Source organism: Erithacus rubecula (genome assembly GCF_903797595.1).
Source record: "Erithacus rubecula genome assembly, chromosome: 13".
Classification (NCBI taxonomy): Eukaryota; Metazoa; Chordata; class Aves; order Passeriformes; family Muscicapidae; genus Erithacus; species Erithacus rubecula.
In genome coordinates this window covers 12,649,445-12,667,945 of record NC_136665.1, presented here as the reverse complement: position 1 = coordinate 12,667,945, position 18,501 = coordinate 12,649,445, and the positions used below count along the sequence as shown (strand labels likewise).

The 18,501-nt window shown below is 38.4% G+C and overlaps 1 protein-coding gene across 1 annotated transcript in view; it reads left to right on the top strand.

Annotated features, from left to right (window-relative positions):
• Positions 1-18,501, top strand: part of FHIT (fragile histidine triad diadenosine triphosphatase) — a gene marked incomplete at its 5' end in the record, with an annotated part of 388,529 nt that overhangs the window by 242,083 nt on the left and 127,945 nt on the right. The window contains 4 exon segments of the mRNA XM_079316712.1: positions 11,034-11,056; positions 11,058-11,121; positions 11,124-11,179; positions 12,056-12,085. Coding sequence (XP_079172838.1) covers positions 11,034-11,056; positions 11,058-11,121; positions 11,124-11,179; positions 12,056-12,085 — 173 coding nt within the window.

Sequence of the window (18,501 nt, the reverse complement as noted above, 5' to 3'; positions counted from 1 at the left end):
TGTCTTTATTCCAAGTCCTCAGAAAGGAAATAATAAAAACAGATAATCACATTAAAGTAATGGTTTCAGATGACACTCACACAAAATAAGGTTATTCAGAGTTAAGCTGCTAGTTTGTCTTCTTCATTCCTGTGCTCTTGAATATTGCAGGATCCTGGATGAGGGTATGAATTTATGTACCGTGCATCGCCTGGCCATTCAGCAGAGCTGGGAACAAAGTGCATTAATGACAATAATACTATTACAACAGCATCTACAGAGGCAATCATGACACAGGGCCCTGCTGTCCTTATCCAAGAGAGCTTATTATGCAAGTGGAAAACAGGAAGGAGACCTACATTCTGACTCCCTCCTCCTTTCATTGTCACAGGTGCTGTGTAAGCTGTGTTTTAGCATCTCTGCTTGAGTTTTGTTTTGTATTAAAAGGAGTGCTTTGTATGGATGGTTTCATGTTGAAGATGTGCTCTACATCTGTTTTACATTTTCTCAGCCCTTAAGTATAACTTTCTCAAAACTGACTCCCTTGGCAGGTGAAGAAAAATACACCTTTGGGAGCATTTTGTCCTGACACACACTCTCTGTGAACCTTCTCATCCACACCAAGTTTTTTGTGTTAAAGCAGGTATGAAATAAGTTGTCAAAATTAAGTAGCTAAAGAATAGCAGCTTAAAATAATTTCTTTTCATGTTGAGCTGCCTCTTAGTCTCTGCTTAAATGTTACACAGGCTCTTTGATATTTCCACTTCACCTTTCTCTCTACTGCAGCTGAGTGAGGGCTGATTCCCTGCTTAGCTGTGCTCGTTGTTTTAATCCCCAGAGACATAAATTACAGAAGAAACTCTTGCTCCATCCCTTTTCCTTTTGAAGTACTTCTGTCAGCCCCCACTTGCCTTTTCTTCATTTACCCTTTCACTGTCCTTGCCATCTAGCTATTAATGTTTGTAAGGGTCACAGCCTGTCTCCTGACACACAGAGGGGTGTGTGTGCACCTGAGATTCTCTGGTGAGTGCTGCAGAACTCCTTTGGGGGTTAACAGGGCTGTTTTCAGGCTCGAAGTTCAAATAAATTTACAAAAACAATAATCAACTCTTTTACTTGGAAAGTCGTTTCTCTACTACATCCACTTCAACAGTAGTGATACAGTAGTAGTGATACACATCTGTTATCATGGACTTTGCAATTTTAAGCATTCAGAGAAACTGAGGAAAATACACTGGGACATTTATCACATCAAAGATGTGATATTGCAGGGCAGAGATATTATGGTTGACTTCTCTGTCATGCAAGTGTGGTGAATGGCTCTTTCACAAGGGAGACAGAAGATTCATCTTTGGGACTGTTCCTAAAGATGCTGATGCTTTTACAGAGGGCTAAGCCATTCCTGCATGGGCTTGCAGAAATTTAGGCTCATCCTGCTCTCATGGAATAGTTCCCTGGAACAGCAGAGCCTATCCTGTTGCCTTGGATGCAATTTTAGTTACTAACTATGCACAGTATGCCACAAGCACTTCCAACTTAAGGCAAACACAGCTTGCCACTGACTTTAATTGGAGCTGTTTTCTGAATGCCCTAACAGAACCAGGTGGCAAACCAATCCTAGAAATTAATGAGAATCAGGTGGTTTAGTCCATTTAAAAACTTTGAAAATCCCAGCGTACATTACAATATTCTTTGAGGAATACACTTAGTGTAAGATAGCCTGAATTATCCAAATTCTGTTTTCCAAAACTCCCTGTTATTCATGTTTCTCATTATCTATAAATTACATTCAAAATTACCTTAATTACCTGAAACCTTGGTTATCCAAACATATTCATTGTCCCCTGTGATACTCTGGTAATTGATCTTGTACTGCATTGCTCCAGCTGATGCTTCACTGGTTACAGAATGAAGGCACAGTTGATCTGCCACGTGCTAATACAGCTTTGTCTTTTTCTGTGCTGCTCAGCATAAAGTTAGTGCAGAGCTGCAAAGGGTAAAGGGAAAACTCTTAATCTTCTATATTGATAAGCATTTGGAGAAAGTAGAGCTGCTACCAGCTTCTCCAGCAGCAGGTCTAACAGGACCTTCATTGACAGAACTCTGGAGAAAACAGAAGAGGGTGAAAGGAAACTTCCTAAGCAGAAAATACTTCAACACTGCCAATAAAGATCTGGATTTTCACAGTTCCAGATACACTGGTTTACTCTGGTCAAACCAATTTGCCTTCAAAATTATGTGAGGGAAATTCCAGGGAGATTCACCAAATATTAATTTACTACTGTCACCCACCATAGATGCTCAGAACATAAAAAAGAGTGTACTTTCAAGTGCCATAGACAAAAAGGTCAATAATGCTCGTGGTTTGTCCAGAACCTTAATTCCCACATTCTGTGGTATCTTTCTACCAGGTAAATCTTGTTTCCAGGAAAACTTATTGTCTGGTATATGGCATCCAATAAATTTCAAGGAAGTAAATTTGTCATAACTAATATTTAGTAATTGATTATTCGCTCATTATAACTCCTGAATCATGAGCTAGAATATAGCTTCATAATGATCACATTAGTTTTTGAATATGATGGTGCTGCAGCCTTAATTAAGACCAAATGCTGAACCATTTTCTCACAAGTTGTTTTTTATTCTCAGGTGGAAATGTTGGATCACAAGCTCACTTTCTCTGTTTGAAATGAAGCATTGCAATGGCATGTTGCAATTCCAGCAGGGTTATTTTGATAAATTGAATTTTACTTTTTCTGGTTGTGCAGGTCATTTGGACAACAATTGTAGCTGTTGAGCAGCTTTGCATGAACATATTAGTTGCTATGACAAATGCCATGGCTCCAATATTTAGGCCAAAATTCTGCTTTTTGACTGTTGCACCCCCAAATGTTTTTTGGTCTCTTCTGTCAGCATTGGGCATGGCTTTTTATTTCAGTGGTCTTGCACATTTATAGTTGGTCTAGATGCATCAATAGCTTCATGAAATTGTGACCTGTTTTGTCATCTATTTAGAAAAAGGATATATCAACTGGAGCAATAAAGATGTAGTTCTGAGTTGTAAGGGGCTGCTGGACAGCAGGATGTTTTTTACAGGATCTCAGAGCAGTTATAGTTGACATCCTTCTACACTGGGACTTCTGCATTTCTCTTTTGGTCACTGGTTATTTACTGCTTTTGGGCTTTCCATGATCAGAAGCTTGATGTGACTCTAAGAATGTGGTTGTGATTCCCGTTACAAATGTAAGTTTAGATCTTGAGTAAGTTTTCACCAAATGAGACTTGGATCAGAGTTTCAGTGTTTCTGAGCCACAAACCCTCCCACAGCTGCTCTCACTTGGTTCCACTTAGGTACCTGCTCCTGCTCGAGGCTGTCCCCGAGGCCAGCAGCCAGCACAAGAGGACAAATCCTGCAGTAAAATACCACTTGCTATGAGGAACTGAGCTTTGAGTTGACCTACTTGACATACCCTGAAGGCATTTAAAGGGAATATCAAATATACGAAAGACTTGTTTAAATGAAAGTGAGCAGTTGTGAATCCCGCGTGTCCCCGCTGTGGCCCTGTGTCTTGTGGAGTCACTGTGCTTTGTGTGGCAGGACTTTGTACTCTGCTCTTCTGTCTAGCAAGGTTCAGACTGGCCATATCTGTATTTAAATTAGATGTATTAAGTTTTAAAAGTAAAATGATGTTTATTGTTAATTTCTTGGAACTATTGCATATTTCACTGATGTGAAAAGTTATTTTAAGTAGTTTCAGTGGGGTGGGAAGATCAAGCAGAATAAAAACCCCTCTGTATAAAAGCTGCAATGTGGTCTTCAAAGAGTGTACTTATCATAGTGTGGAGAGATCCATGTCAAAGATTTGCAGTGACTGCTCTTTGTTCTACTGGAGCCACTAGTTCTCTGATATATTGCATGAATCTGGTCTTCTGCATTAGTGTAAATATGTACTGAGCTGTCTTATCAAGATCAAATTATTTAGATAAATTGTCTTAATGGCTTCTTTTATTAATGCTAATATGTGGCAGAGCAATATAAAAAAAAAGTTGTGTGTGGGTTTAATAATCTGAAGCAGTTTTTAAGTTTTTACTGTAACTTTATTGCATTTGCATTGGTTCTTAATCAACTTTATTGTTCAGAGCTATGTTTTTTCCCAAACTAGGAAACTCTGTGATATACTATTTCCTGTATTGTACCAAAGCACTCCTCTAACATATATTTTAATACAGTTCTACACGTAAAATCCACTAAAGAGTTCTCCTTTACATTTTCCTATTATGAGGTGCTCACTCTTAATCCAAACTCCTCTAGAGATTTCCTTCCTAAAGTCAATCACTCCATTTTATTGAATAAGGTTTGTTCTGGGCTGGGGGAAACGTCAGGTTTTGCAATGCTGCAGGTTTATGGATGTCCTAATTCTGTGGGTTTACTGGGAACTGATTGGGTGCCTTGACATATTGTTGTAATGAAGCAAAATATGCATTTGATTAATTTTTAAAGCTTTTTGATGCCCTCTGTGTGCACAAGCTTCTGCTATTTCAGTGTTCTCTTCCTTCTTAACTCCTCCTACAGGCAGCATCTGTGAAACCATTATTGTTTTCCTCACACAGAGAAATTGCTCCCATAGCCTTCAAAATGTGAAGAATCGTTCAAGGGCAGAAAAAAGATAAATGACTGGCAGTTGTTTTTCAGTTATATTAATTTTATTAGTCATGCATTCTCCTGTGCTTTTTCAGAGCTCTGGGACTTCTTTCTCTTAGCAATTAAAGCTTTTGAACAAAGAAAACTTCTGCTTATATGCAATGATGAATTTAATACCCCTGCCCACATTCCTCAGCTGAATCTGGGGACATTGTGGTGAGTTTTAATACCTGAAGAGTTGTCTGAGTGATTCTCTCTGCTTGGGGCACTTGATGCAAATTCATGTAAAACAGTGTAAGAAAAGAATAATCCCTCCTGCTGCCCCCCATGGCACATTATTTCTGCATTCCCATCAGCTTATGGGTGTGCAGAAGGGTTCTTTCATACAGATGCATTAAATAGTTGGAAATAACAATTTATTACAGTTTTCTGCAGCTGGTTGTTCCAGTCCCTGAGCTCCCAGCAGCCACCCCAAGGCATCTCCCTCTCTGCCCAGTGAGGGCTGGGCTGTTCCCTGAGCAGCCTCCTGATGGACATCTCTGGTGTCCATCAAGTTCTTCCTGCTGGTACCAAGAGGTGGTGGCAGAATCTGATCTGTATGAATCCTGAAATGAGCACAGCCCAAGGCAGGAGTCCCTGTTGGGGGCTGCTCTGTGAGTGGCTGGGATGTTTTCAGGCTGGAGGGAGAGCAGAGGCTGCTGTGCTTTAAGTTGCTTACCTAAGTATATGAAATGCATGCAGGAATATTAAGTCTCTGTATTAAGTTTCCAGAGTTTGGGACAGTTTTTTAATGAAAAAAAATTAGTCAAAACCAATATGTTAATTTTTTGAGGTGTTGCCCAAAATTAAATCATTAAGGAAATTTTTATTAGTAACTAAATACTTTTAATGTAAAACTAGAATGCTAAAAATAGACATTTGAGACATTTTAAACTTTCGGAGATTTTATTAACTTCTACTTTTTGTTGTTAGAATATATCTTTGGTCATTTTTATGGGGGGTTTTGGGTTTCTTGTTGTTTATTTAGATGTGGACTCTTGTACTCCCTCTTGTGAGAGGGAAGACTTTTAAAAGAAACAGGAACTGTTTCTATTCTAGTGTGAGCTATGAATTCCTGACTGTGTTACACATTGAAAATAAATAATTTTCCTAAGTTAAAAAATTTTATAACAAATGGTATAGAAAGCTAACAATATTGGTGAGACCCAGGAGCTTCATGAAGTGGCAATTACCCTTTCACTTTTAGATATTTTGCCTTTTTCCTCTTGTATTTTGTACTTTTAAAGCCTCACATATTAAGAAAACCTGTCAATTTTAATGTTTTTAAGTGGTTCCTCAAAAAGACAAAGAGAAAAAAAAGAACTTTATTCCTATTGTTAGAGTGTCAGTACCTGGAGAGCCTTTAATTTTTTCCTCTTTAAAGCTTTGAATTGTTCTGTTTGAAGTTCAAATTCAGGAATAAAACAAGAGTCAAAACTGAAAGTATGTTTCTATATAGCAAATTAATGGACTTAACCAGGAAAAAGCTGTGTTCAGCTCTAAAGCTTGTCACATAAAAGGAATTTCAACCTCTTTGGGGTTTCTTTTCTTTGGGTTTTCTTTCTTTTTTGACCCCCCAAAGGCCATTTTTCCAACATTTCAGAACTACAGAACGTGTGTACCTTGATAGTTATGTGTGAAAATTTTTAATAGGCACTTTGTGGGTTTGAGTGGAGTCCTATTGAAGTGAACATAGAGCCTGGCCTAGGCCTTAAATACACAATTACAATAATTTAAGCTTCTAAGTCAAAATCCATAAAAAGCAAATAAAAATTACTGCTGAGCCTTTGAATTTCAGCCTCCACTCTGTGTGTATTAGCAGAAGGAAAATTACATTTGAAGTGGTCAGCATGCAGATGTTGGCCAGGAGTTTTGATTTTCTTGTAGAACCTGAGTCTTCTCTCTCTGATCAGCTCAAATCAGCCTGCAGTTATCCCATGCTCACTTTTCAGTCGTGCCCCAAAATCCCCAGGGTGAGCACATCCTTCCATCCACACGTGTGCAAGGGGGATTGGTGCTTGAGCAGAGCTCTGGCACTTTTGCCAAGAGGTGCCCATTGCAGACCCATGTCACAGTCAGTGTTTCTGGCTGCCCAAATCAAAGGCAAAATCTAAGGCAAATCAAAGTTCTCGTGGTCCCAAATGGGAAACAAAAGAGATTTTTGAGTTGTGTTCAGAGGGCTGGTGAGGGCTGAGAGGTGGCACACGTGTGGTTGAGCATTTTGTGCTGCAGCTGCTCAGGAGCTTGAACCCTGCTTGCTTGGCCACCACTTTTCCAAACAGGTTATGGTCTTGATAGACCACCAGGCTGCTAATTTGGATTATGGCCAGCATCATGAAAGGAGTGGCCTGCTGTGCCCAATATGAAAATACAAGGGATTCCATGGAAAGCATAGGTCATCCTTAGGTGTTAGCTCAGTTTAAAGGAAATGGGTCTGATCCACTCTGGCTTTACTGCTCATTTATGGTTATGCATTTCCACTAAAATACCTGGAGTTTTAGGCTACTATCTGCTGGTAATCTGAAAAATACTGACATTCCTAGTTATTTAATGAATCTTTAATGGAGGTTTTAGTGTGTGTGAGGGTTTGCATATTGATTTGTGTATGCATATTTAGGTATTAGGGAGAGAAGTAAGGCTGTTGAGAGCCTTCTGCAAGATTTAGAGAGTGAAATATGTTGTTACAAATTTTAATAAGGTGCAAAGGTTTTTCACTCCTTAAAATGGGGAAGCTGACATATTAAATTGCATGTGCTCTAGTGATGTGGACTGACTCAGAGAACTTGAAGGAAATAACAGCTGTGCACATCAAAGCTTAAAAATAGAAACTTCATCAGTCAGTAGCAGTTTAGAATGAACGAAGAAATCACAGAAAATATTAATTAGAGTGTTTAGAGAAAGATGAAGTTCAAACTTTCTGAAGGCAGAGTGCTGTCATCAATGTTGCAGCTCGTCTGTGCTGGGTAGCAGCACCTTGTCCTGCTGAGCCACTCTGTTATGGGGGGGCTCTTGTCCAAACCAAGGCACCTACAGCCATTTCAGACACCCCAAAATGACTCAGGCTTCCCCAGCTGACTGGAAGTTATGGCATAGGACATATGGGAGACTCCTGCCCTTCTGGAGTGGCAGCTGGATGCCCTGAGGCATCTCAGATGGCAGTAGATGCTTTGGTCTAAAGAGTATTTGCACGTGAACATAAGAACAGACTCACTTTCTCTCACATTTTTAATACAGTCACCTGGAGTGGTTTCATAGCTGTGTTTGCAGTGGGTTGTTGTAGAAAGTAATGAATAGCTTGTGCAATTTTAAACTTAGGAAGAATTCTGAGCTGAATAGAGCAGGTATACAGCTTAATATCTGACCAGATATAAAATTAAAAAATTTTCTAGTGTCAAAAAGTTTAGTTAAAATCTATGATTTAAAGTTGCAGTGGATGGTTGTTTTCCTAATGACCTCAAATTCATGAATTCATTCTAACATTTTCCTTTTTATATATTCATAGTTAAATATAACTTGAATGTTGTCCTAATTACATTCTCATGTTAATTTAGCTCTGATTCAGAATTTCTATCATTATTCTTTGTAGAATTATTTTGAAATATGGAAAGTTCAGGAAAGATGCTCCATTCTGTGATTATGCCTTTGAATTATTTATCAAAATCAAAGACAGAAATATATCTAAAATCTAGTTTGAGTTGTAAATGAGTTTTGGTGATGAAAGGAGGAAGTGCAAGTCCTTTTTGCAGAATGCCATGGGTGCTGCAGGAGCACTGGTGGCCCCACCTGAGCAGAGAGGTTCATGGTTGATGAGAAACCTCCACTGCACTACCTGGCAAATGCTGTCTTAGCAAAGACAGATGATGTGTGGAAGAGCAGAGACAGAGATACAGAGAACTTGTGGAATGACAGTAAAGATTAGTGACAAAATTAAGAGAAAACCTGTCCTGCCTTGGACAGAACCAGCCCCCACTCCCTCTGCGATGTGCCATGGTAACAAAAGCTTTCCCAAGAACTGTTTAACTCACATTTTCCACAACCCATTGCAGTGGAAAACAGTACAGTGCTAACATCAGATTGCAGAAACCATCATTAATGCAAAAATTGTGGCTGTGGCCCTGAGCTAGGTAGAGAACAAACAATTGCTGGTGAGGCGTGTGCGAGTCTGAGAGGGCGAGAGCTGCTGGGGAAAATCCAAGAGGAGAAAAGGAAACTTGTCTTAATGTAAGCAGCAGTTTTGCTAGAGGTAAGTGAGGGGAAATTCTTCATTTATAAATGGTTCATTGAGCCATGATAATAAAGCAGTGCTGCAGAAGAAGGATAATTATCTACTTAAGTATCAGATGCCCTAAGGGTACAAACTTCCCTTCTCTCTCCTTTTGAAAAATGACTCAGATTAAACGAAGGTCCTTTTCCTGTTTTAGTGTTGACATGGATTTCCTTTTATGAGTAAAATTAATTAGTTTTTCTATTCCTTTATTCCTGGTATGGAAATCAGGTCTGCCAATCAACTTTGCAGCTCTTCCTTGAGCCCCAAGTTTGGCCAATAGCAATATTATGGATGCACTGTGTACAATGCACGGGGAAGGCACAAATTAATTACAAGGGGTTTACTGTGCCCAGCAATCTACCAAGGGACACAGCATTGCAGAACTAAAACCCCACAAAATTTGGGGGTTTGTCCCCATCCAGGATTGTTTTGCTTGCAAGTACCTGTTTTCTAAATGTATTTTTCTCCTTTCTTAAATTTTAGTACCATAAGTTGTAACAAGACAAAAGGAAAATAGTGGTGGCATAACTGATTCTGTACAAAAAAAAAAAAAAGTGTCTGATAGACACATTTTCAAAGCAGATTAACACCCATAGCTGGGACCAGTCTTCTCCTGTTCTTTTGGGAGCTGCTACAGGTAGAGCTTGCTCAATTCTGTTCCCACTACAGCAAATATCCATTATAGACTTGTCTGTCCTCATCTGGATTTTCAAAAATGATCCAAACCTGCCACTACATCTTTACTTTGAGAAAATGTCTGGTTTTCTCTCCTATCAGAATGATAAGTGTGATTCTTATATTATAACCTTGGTGTATGTAAACATGTTGTCTCTGTGCTTATGGAAATAATTGATCTTTCACATGTATTAATCTCTCCTTATTTCAAATGCCTCACGTGGTTCTTGACAATCAGGTTGATTTAACCTTTTTGTGAACCTGTTAACTGCAGAGTAGCTCCTAGTTACCTTTCCTGGATTATAGAGAATATTTCTGAATACCTGCAGGCTTCAAGATGCAGTAAAAATAAAGATGACTGTAATACAATGGCATGGAACTTAATTTTCTTCAAATAGTCCTTTGAACACATGTTTTAATACTGGAAAAAAATAATTTTCATAGCCTTTGGTCATGAAAGTTCAAGTGGTGTTAAAGGTTACTTTAAGGTCTTCATTCTGCAAATGCCATTCTGTAAGGCAGCAAAAAATCCTCTCTACAGGGAATTGAAATGAGAATCAAGTACTTGCTTGTTGGATCTACACAACTGAGGCTCTGCTAAGAATTCTGGACCGTATTAATAATGTTACATAATTGACTTTCAAGTGAGGAATTACAGCAATTATTAATTACTGTGAGCACAGCAGATCAGATGACTGTGAGCAGTGTCTGTGTGCTTCCATTATTTATTTTATAGCTTCATTTCACTGACTCTCAAATCACAGTCACCAAGGTAGAATTAAATCAAAATATATTTACAGGGTTGTGAACACTGTGCTTAAAGGAAATAGTCTTAATTAACTTAATGTATTTTTAAAAACACATTATAGTTACAATAGATGAGCATTCCCTGTAAATTGTAATTAATGTGTAGAAATAAGTGGTCTGCTTGATCAGCATAGTGCCAGCTTGTCATATATTTAGGTGCCTAAAATTAGAGTTGTAAGATCAATATTAAAAAAAAAAAATATATATATATATCCTATATGGGGAAAAGCATTGTAAAGCTGCTGTCTCAGACAACACATCCAAAGCTCTCTTAAATTTCTTTGGCTTTTCCCCATTTCTAATCACAAAAGAAAATGTCTCTGACTTTCACAGGAGATAAATACCAGCATTTCTCCCTTGATATGGTTGAGTCTGTGAAAAATTTGCTTTCCTTTAAATGCCTCAGTATAGAGCCTTACTCACTTTGCCCCTATCTGAGAGACTTAAATAATTCTGAAACAAAGCATCACATAATTCCTTGTAATCAGCCCTGCCTTTGCTGCTCTTGCTTGTATCCCAGTGAGGAAGAGCTCGGGCGATTCCAGGGGGACCAGAAGCAGTTCCAGGCTGGGGTTGAGGCTGGGGCACTCAGGTTGTGTTTGTGCCTTGACCTGCCACCTCCAGATGTCCTTGTCTGTCCCCTGCGGGCCGGTGGAGCGTTTCCGTGACCTGTGTCCCCAGGAAGTGGCTGATTTGTTCTGCACAGCACAGAGGTTGGGAACGTGGTGGAGAAACATTTCCATGGCACCTCGCTCACCTTTTCCATCCAGGTTTGTAAACCAGTCAGCTAAGAAAGGTTTAATGGTTTGTTTTATCAAGCTTTCTGCCTTTTTCCCTAGTCTAATCACTAAAGGACGTTGGATCTTCAAGAGGCAATAAATGCAAAATAACAGTAGTAAAAAACAAGAAGCCAAATAACTGCATTGCAGTCTTCTAGATTTGCCATTGAAAAACCTAAAAAGGAAAGCAGCGGGAAAGTGTGGTTAATTAATAACTGCAAAACCTGGGGTAAAGCCAGCAAACACTCTCAAATGCTGTGCTTGTTTGGGAGTATTTCAGGAAATGCTCTTCCTTCAAAGAAGTGTTTGCAGGGTTGACCTCTAGAGAAGGCAACCACATCCCCTGTTCCACACATAACCCACTGCACACACTTGAGATAGGTGATCCCTCCTCACAGCTATTTATATGCAGGCTGAGAGCTGTAGCCATGTAAATACATTATAAATTCTGACCTTTCAGTTGTTTGTGCTGGATGTTTTTATACCAAAAATGTTTAAAGCAAACCAGGAGACTAAGCCCATTCACTAGAATAAGAATTTAAGCAAGCATACTTTGATTAAATTCTTACTTCCACATGTGATTTTATTTTCACAAGGATCAGAAATCTATTGCTAGCTATTGAAAAATATAACCTGAAAAAATGAAAAATAGAAACTGTTGTTTTTGTGATGGTAGTTTCTCACTTTGCTGGTGTCTGATATGGAAAGAAGCTTTATCCAAAAATTTAGTATTGAATGGTCCTCAATAAAAATATGCTAATTTAACAGACAGTGTAATTTATATAAATTATTATTGAGTAAGATTTCTGAATTCCTGTGTGATCCTAGTTAAATCCTCTAACCTGAGACTTTTCCCTTTGCTTACAGGATGGCCCTGAAGCTGGACAGACGGTGAAGGTGAGTGCTCAGTATGCAGAATACAAATTAAGACACAATTATAAAAACTAATAAAAGATCAAAGCTCATCAAGTTGATATGTTGTTACTTTATGACTGAGATAAAAAAATTCCAAGTGTACAATAGCAATAAATACTTTTTATTGAAATTGCACAAGATAATGTTTACAGGTTTTCCTATTAGACAAAAATTTTCAATCACGAAAATATCTTTTCTAAGCTGCTGGGTGTATTTATGCAAAGAAAGCCTCATGAAAGAGGCATCTGGTTTAGTTTTTTGTTTGTTTTATGGAGAAAATATTGCCCTTCCATTCATGATCTCTTTGTTTTTCTGTTTATTGCCTAATGAGTTGTAGCAAATTATAGGAACAGTTAAACTGAACCACATTATGAAAATATACCTTTTGTCTATGCTTTCTCTCAATGTATTCATATCTCACTCTCGTTACTGAAGTTCAAATGTAATGGGCCCCAGTGAAGCTAAAAACCAGATTTTAAGTGTACTTCCAAAAAAAAGGTGGGAGGGTGGAAGGGAAAGAGAAGGATTTATTATTATATTCTCCACTTGAGTAATACCACAGATAACATCCAGGATGTGTCTCCAGCCATGTGTCACTGCCTCACAATGCAAATGCAATTGCATGTGCAGTTAGATGATAGGCCTCCACATTAGATAAAGGCTATTTTTTACCTTTGGAATCAGCAGAAAGTCAAATATGGCTATGGGTTAGCACTGTGTAAAATCAAATTAGATGTCTCAGAGACCCTGTTTGAGTTGATTAAGATAACTAACAACCAAATGACTGTGGATAGGAACTTATTACTTTTTTCCCAATTTGCTGTATTGACCTTATATTTTCCTTCTCCCTTTTGCTGCCTGCTTTGAATATTCAACAGGGAGGTAATAGGGAGAGAGAAGAAGAAATTACAGTATCATCAAGCTTGGGATGTGATGAAGGAATGTAACATAATTTATTTCTGTACTGTGACAAAACAGATTCCTTGACTCATGACTTTGAGTGCATTGGGTGGGTTTCACTGACAGTGTCTGTTGATAGGTGAGATAATAATTTTAAACAGTTTCAAAGTAAGTTTTGCTGTTATCACCAAACCTGTTATTTACAAAGAAAATCTGAGGATTTATTTTAATATCTTGGTTATATGTGAGAAGAATGATTTAAATGAATGAGCAAAGGCAGATGAAAAAATTCCCATTTACTGTGATTGTGAACAATAACAAATGCTTATGTAGGCCTTAAAAAGGCAGGAGGTTCTGTATTGCTCTGAGTTCTTCTGGAAACAAAGAGCATTAAGTGTTTATTGCAAAATGGCAGCCACTCTTCATGCCTCCTTCTCACATTTTTAATAATCAGTGAGATGAAAATGACCCATTCCTACAACTGTGAACCCCTAGACTTTGCAATAACAAGTGTGTATTCATAAATCAGAGGTTATCAGTTTACATTTCTCCACTTTTCTGCATCATTGGGCAACACTGTAATTTATCATCATCTCTTTGGGATGTTTATCATCCAAAAATGCCAGCAACTATTTTCTTCACAGAATTTAGAGCTTTCAAAACTTCAATCAGGAAAGAAATTACTGTGATCAAGATCTTCTTTTAAGTGAACAATAGGGTGGAGACATAAATAGCTGGTTTCATTTAAACTGTTCTGAATCACAAAGTTAGGAAAAACACCTATGTGACCTACAAATAATTTATGAACCTTAAATTCAATGTGTCATGTTTCTCAATGTGGATTTATTTGGAGTATTTTTTCATGTATGAGAATCCACCATAATCCACTCTCCTCTGAGGGAGCTTTTAATTAAAATTTCTGGAACAGACTAAACATTAGAAAAATATCTAAAGTAAAAACAGCAAAACATCACAACAGATATCCAAGGGAGTTTGTGGAACTGTTTAGTAGGGTAGGCAAAGCATATCTCAGGAGCTAATTAGGTGTAGCGATTTTGTTTTGAATGGGGTCACATACCAGATGGTTTCAAGAGTCCTTTCCCTTTATATTTTGTATAATTCTGTATACCTGTGTAATACAGGGCTACTACAATGTGCATGAGGAACAGAAATACAGGAAGCAGGAGAAGGGTATTGCCTTTTCAATTGCTCAGTAACAAAATTTTACTACAAAATGGAAAAGCATATCAGCCCTTGCTGAAGACAAAATCTGAGAAATTAAGTCTGAAAAAGATTAAGGAATTCTCCTTTGTCCACAAGAAGAAATGGTAATGCATGTACAAGAAAAATCCTGAACCTAAATGTAAGTCTCAGGTCTTTCTTTGCAATGGAGATACTGAAAATTATATGTGCAATGTATGCACATGTTGAAAGGAGAGGAACCTTCCCATGTGATTTTGGCTAGAAATCAGTGATAATGTTGTCTGTCAGTGTTTCATGTCCCTTTTGGTGGTGTGAAAGCTGCTGGTGTGTGCACTTTGTGTCAAATCCTTTCTAGTTTCCTAATGGGAAGGTGTTCTTGATTTAATTGTAGTTTCATTATTGCTGAATTCTGTTCCAGCTTTGCCTCTAAGGCAGCAGAGCCTGCAGGTCCATGCTCAGGAAGCTTATGGCCCTTTCAAATCCCCCCTTTACTGGCTGTTTGCACTGGATCATTGGAAGTAATTATACCTGACCCTCAGCTCACCACTATTTGTAAGTATAGATGGGTCTTTTGTCACCCTTTAGCAGCTGGAAATATACCCATGGTAAGGGATTCTGAACCATGTCCCAAGCCGCAGACCATAAAATAATGCAATATATTGCTTCATAATATTTTTCATAGCTTTCCACCTATTGTACCTATCCCATCCCTGTCACCTGTTTATGGGAAAAACAAATTTGCTTCTCCAAAGATGGTCACAAAATTGCACACTGTTTTATTGTGAGATGTTCTTGAAGCACTCACAACAGAGAACTTGAACATCTCTGGCACTTGAGCAGTGTGTCAGCAAGCAAAACTGTCCTTTAGCATTCAAGAGATTTTGAATACTTATTTCTTATTATTTGAGAGAGGAAGGAAATTGTATTTAGGTTCTCCCTTAAAGACTATTAATCTCTGAAATTTTGAGCTCTCTTTTTATTGGAGAACACAAAACCCATGGTGTCCTTGTGCTGGGAATGGAGGGTGAGTTTCATGCTGGTTCTCTTTGAGAATGCCTTAAATATCCAGGCAATTTCATGGATCATGGAAATCAGCTCTGCATCTTAATGCAGGGCTCTTATTGCTATGTCAAGTGAGCAACGTTTCAAGATTTCCCTAGTATGTTTTATAGCCTTCTTTTCATCATCAAGTCAGCAAATTCTCTGGCTGCCTGGGTGGATGTATAGCTTAGTGTAGAATAAGCTCTCAGGTTTACCTCTTATGTGAGATTCAATCACAAGAAACTCCATGGATTCTGTACTCTGTAAAGGCTAAACAAATCAAGCTGGCAGGAGCATGAGGCAACTAATTTATCTGTAGAGACAAGATAATATTGCACAGCAAGTGTCCATTGCACAGACATGTATGAGCACATCCTCTATTTTGCAGCAGTGTTGAAGTCTCCAGCAGCTCAGCACCTCCTCTGTTATCCATGAGAAAGGGCCTGTTTGCCAATTACAGGTTCCCCTAAATAAATGAGAAAGCAAAGCTGATGGTGGCAGTGTGGGTATGTGTGCAGAAACTTACTTTATGTGTACACATTCCACTAGTTATTTTACACTGAGAAGATTGTCTCATGATTATTTTTCATGTTCATATTTTTCTTTTCCAGATGTTTTTTAATACTGTCTTAAATCAATCTACCTGGCTTGCATTCCTCAAAAATCTTTCCCTGATCTGTGGAGCCCAGAGCTCATTTAAGCCCACAGCAGACTTCTCTTTCATCCTCTTTGTGTATTTATGTCTTGACCTGAAGTGCTGGACTTGAGGTTTGAGTCTTAAAATTTAATCAGATGGCATTGCAGACTAATTGCATTGGAAGGATTAAATTCACTAACTGCAATACTTTTGATGCCTCAGCCTTCTTTCCCTGCAGACCAGCAGACGTGAGTCCTGGTTCAGTGGAGTACTAGAAACCCTCTTTTGCTCTCTTGGAAGAACAAAAAAAGAAAAAAGGAGTTTGAGAAATACAAAGATTTTTTCTTACCTTTAAACATATCTAAAAATTCAGGTACAAAAAGCCTTGGAAGAAACAAATTTTTGAAAACCAGATTGTACTGAGACATGTGAACAAATCATCTCCTGTGCTCTACCCTTAAGAATGATGATTCTCTTGGAAGCTCGTGACACGTCCAAAAATGATTTGAGGAAGTGCAGCAGTGTTTTTTTAATTACTCTGAGAAGCACACTAATAGTATTTGGTTGGAGACTATGTAATATTGTGGACAGGTAATTAGTACAGCAAATTCAGTAGTCTGGGGGCTGTTATTCTGTTTTGAGCTCAAAACTTTCATTCTATTTCATTGCTGTATTTAGTTTGGGGTGGTTTGGGGCTAGTGAATTTTCAAAGCTAGGATTATACTGCCCCTTACAGAGGCAGACAAGCAGCAGGATCATCCAGAGAGTTTCTCCCCCCTCCCTTAAATCTTTTTTGCCAGCTCTGTGGTTTCTACTCACTCTGAATAATAATTCCTGCCCTCTCCTTCAGGGCTTTTTTCAAAATCTGCCTTGTGTTGGTCTAAATCTCCTTTCAGTCCTTTGGCCTGACCTGTGTTTTCTATGATGCAAAAGAAGTCCTAATAAGTCTTTGCTTTGTCAGGTTCTTACTTCAGTTCATAACATGTAACATTTAGTTTTTGACTGAACAATAAGCTTTTCAGAAAAAAAAAAAAATGCTATTTTTTGCCAGGCTTGTAGATTTAAGAGGCACTGGTAAATCTGTAAACCTTCCCTAAAACAAATAATAATATACAGGGTCTAGAACAAAAGCAGTTCTTTGGGCCCCATAATTTGTACAGATCAGTTCCTGGACTTCAAACATGTAACAGTTGACAGAAAGGTGTCTGTGTTCAGTGTACACCCATGGAAAGTTTTAGAGATTGTTTTGAAGACTGAAGAAGATGAAAGAAAAGTGGGAATGTGGAAACAGCCTGGTGATTGATGGACATAACACCATCCTAGCTGTGAATACCAAGGGCCCCAAGGCACTGATAAATTGAAATGATGACCTGGATAATGAAGTCTGATCTAGAAATACTGGATTGTGAAGTTCCCTGAAGGGATGGGGACTGAAATTTTTGAAAGATTCTCTTTACCAGTGAATTATGATAGCTCTGAATCTAGATTATTTTGAATGTTCAGTACTGAATGTCATGGAAGGCTGTACCTCTGACTTCCAAAACAATATAATCCTCTGTCCCTGTACAAACAGAGAAGAGTATGTAAGGAGTATAGATATAAAAAACAAGACCAAACAAAAAAAACCCACAAACAAAAACAGGGTTAAAAATAGGCAAGTATAAATGGGGATAGTAAATGAAATTTCCAGACATGTAAGTTGAAGAATGGTAATGAAAAGGAACATTTTACTATTCCATGCTAGCAGTTCTACCCTTCTTTCCTGCCATATGGATTTCTTAGATGAATGTTCTCTTTAGGTAGTTTAATTCCAAAAATATCCCCAGAGCTAGTCACAGATATTGACACTGTCTAAATTAAACTATAATAAGCAAGTAAGTGGGTTCAAATGCTTGTTTAAATTGCTTTGGCCTGCAGATATTAAAAGTCCTGCAGCTCTGGTGGCCACATCCAGCTCCATCGTGGCTGGGCACGTTCCTGTTCAGCCCCAGAGCTGCCCTGGCTTTTCCTCTCTGGGTTTGGTGGGTGGGAGCTGGCCAAGGAATCCCCAGTGTCCATGGCAGGGTGGATGTGCCTGTCCCAGCCCCAGCAGCCACATCTGCTGCCAGCAGAGCCTGGAGAGGCAGTGGCTGTGCCAGCAGCTGCTCCACGTGGAACTTTCAGTCACCTTTGGTGACCTGACTAATTCCCACAGAGAAGAGTTAAATATTTCCAGAGCTCTCCACCTCTGTTCCTCTGCAGCTCCAGAACAGCCTGCTCCTGCTTTGAAAAAAGATTTTAAAATAACCTTTTTTTGTTGTTGTTGTTTTTTTTTTTTTTACCCCAGTATATTCAAATATTTACAATTGTTGTGCAGAAGGATCTTGAATAAATCAGCCTTTTTTTTTTTTCTTTTCTTCAATAAGCAGTTATCAAAATGAAAAAGTATTTCCAGTGAAAAGGTAGAAAATTTTTCCTCTGAAACTGTTATAACTGAGTATTTGACACAAAACTTTTTCTTTCTGAAAACAAAACCTCCTTTGGAAGAATCTGTTTATTGAATTGGCATGTTTTGACCTAAAAAAACAATATAGGGAGGGGTGTTGAGAAATCCATGACATGCTGCTCTTTATTTGCC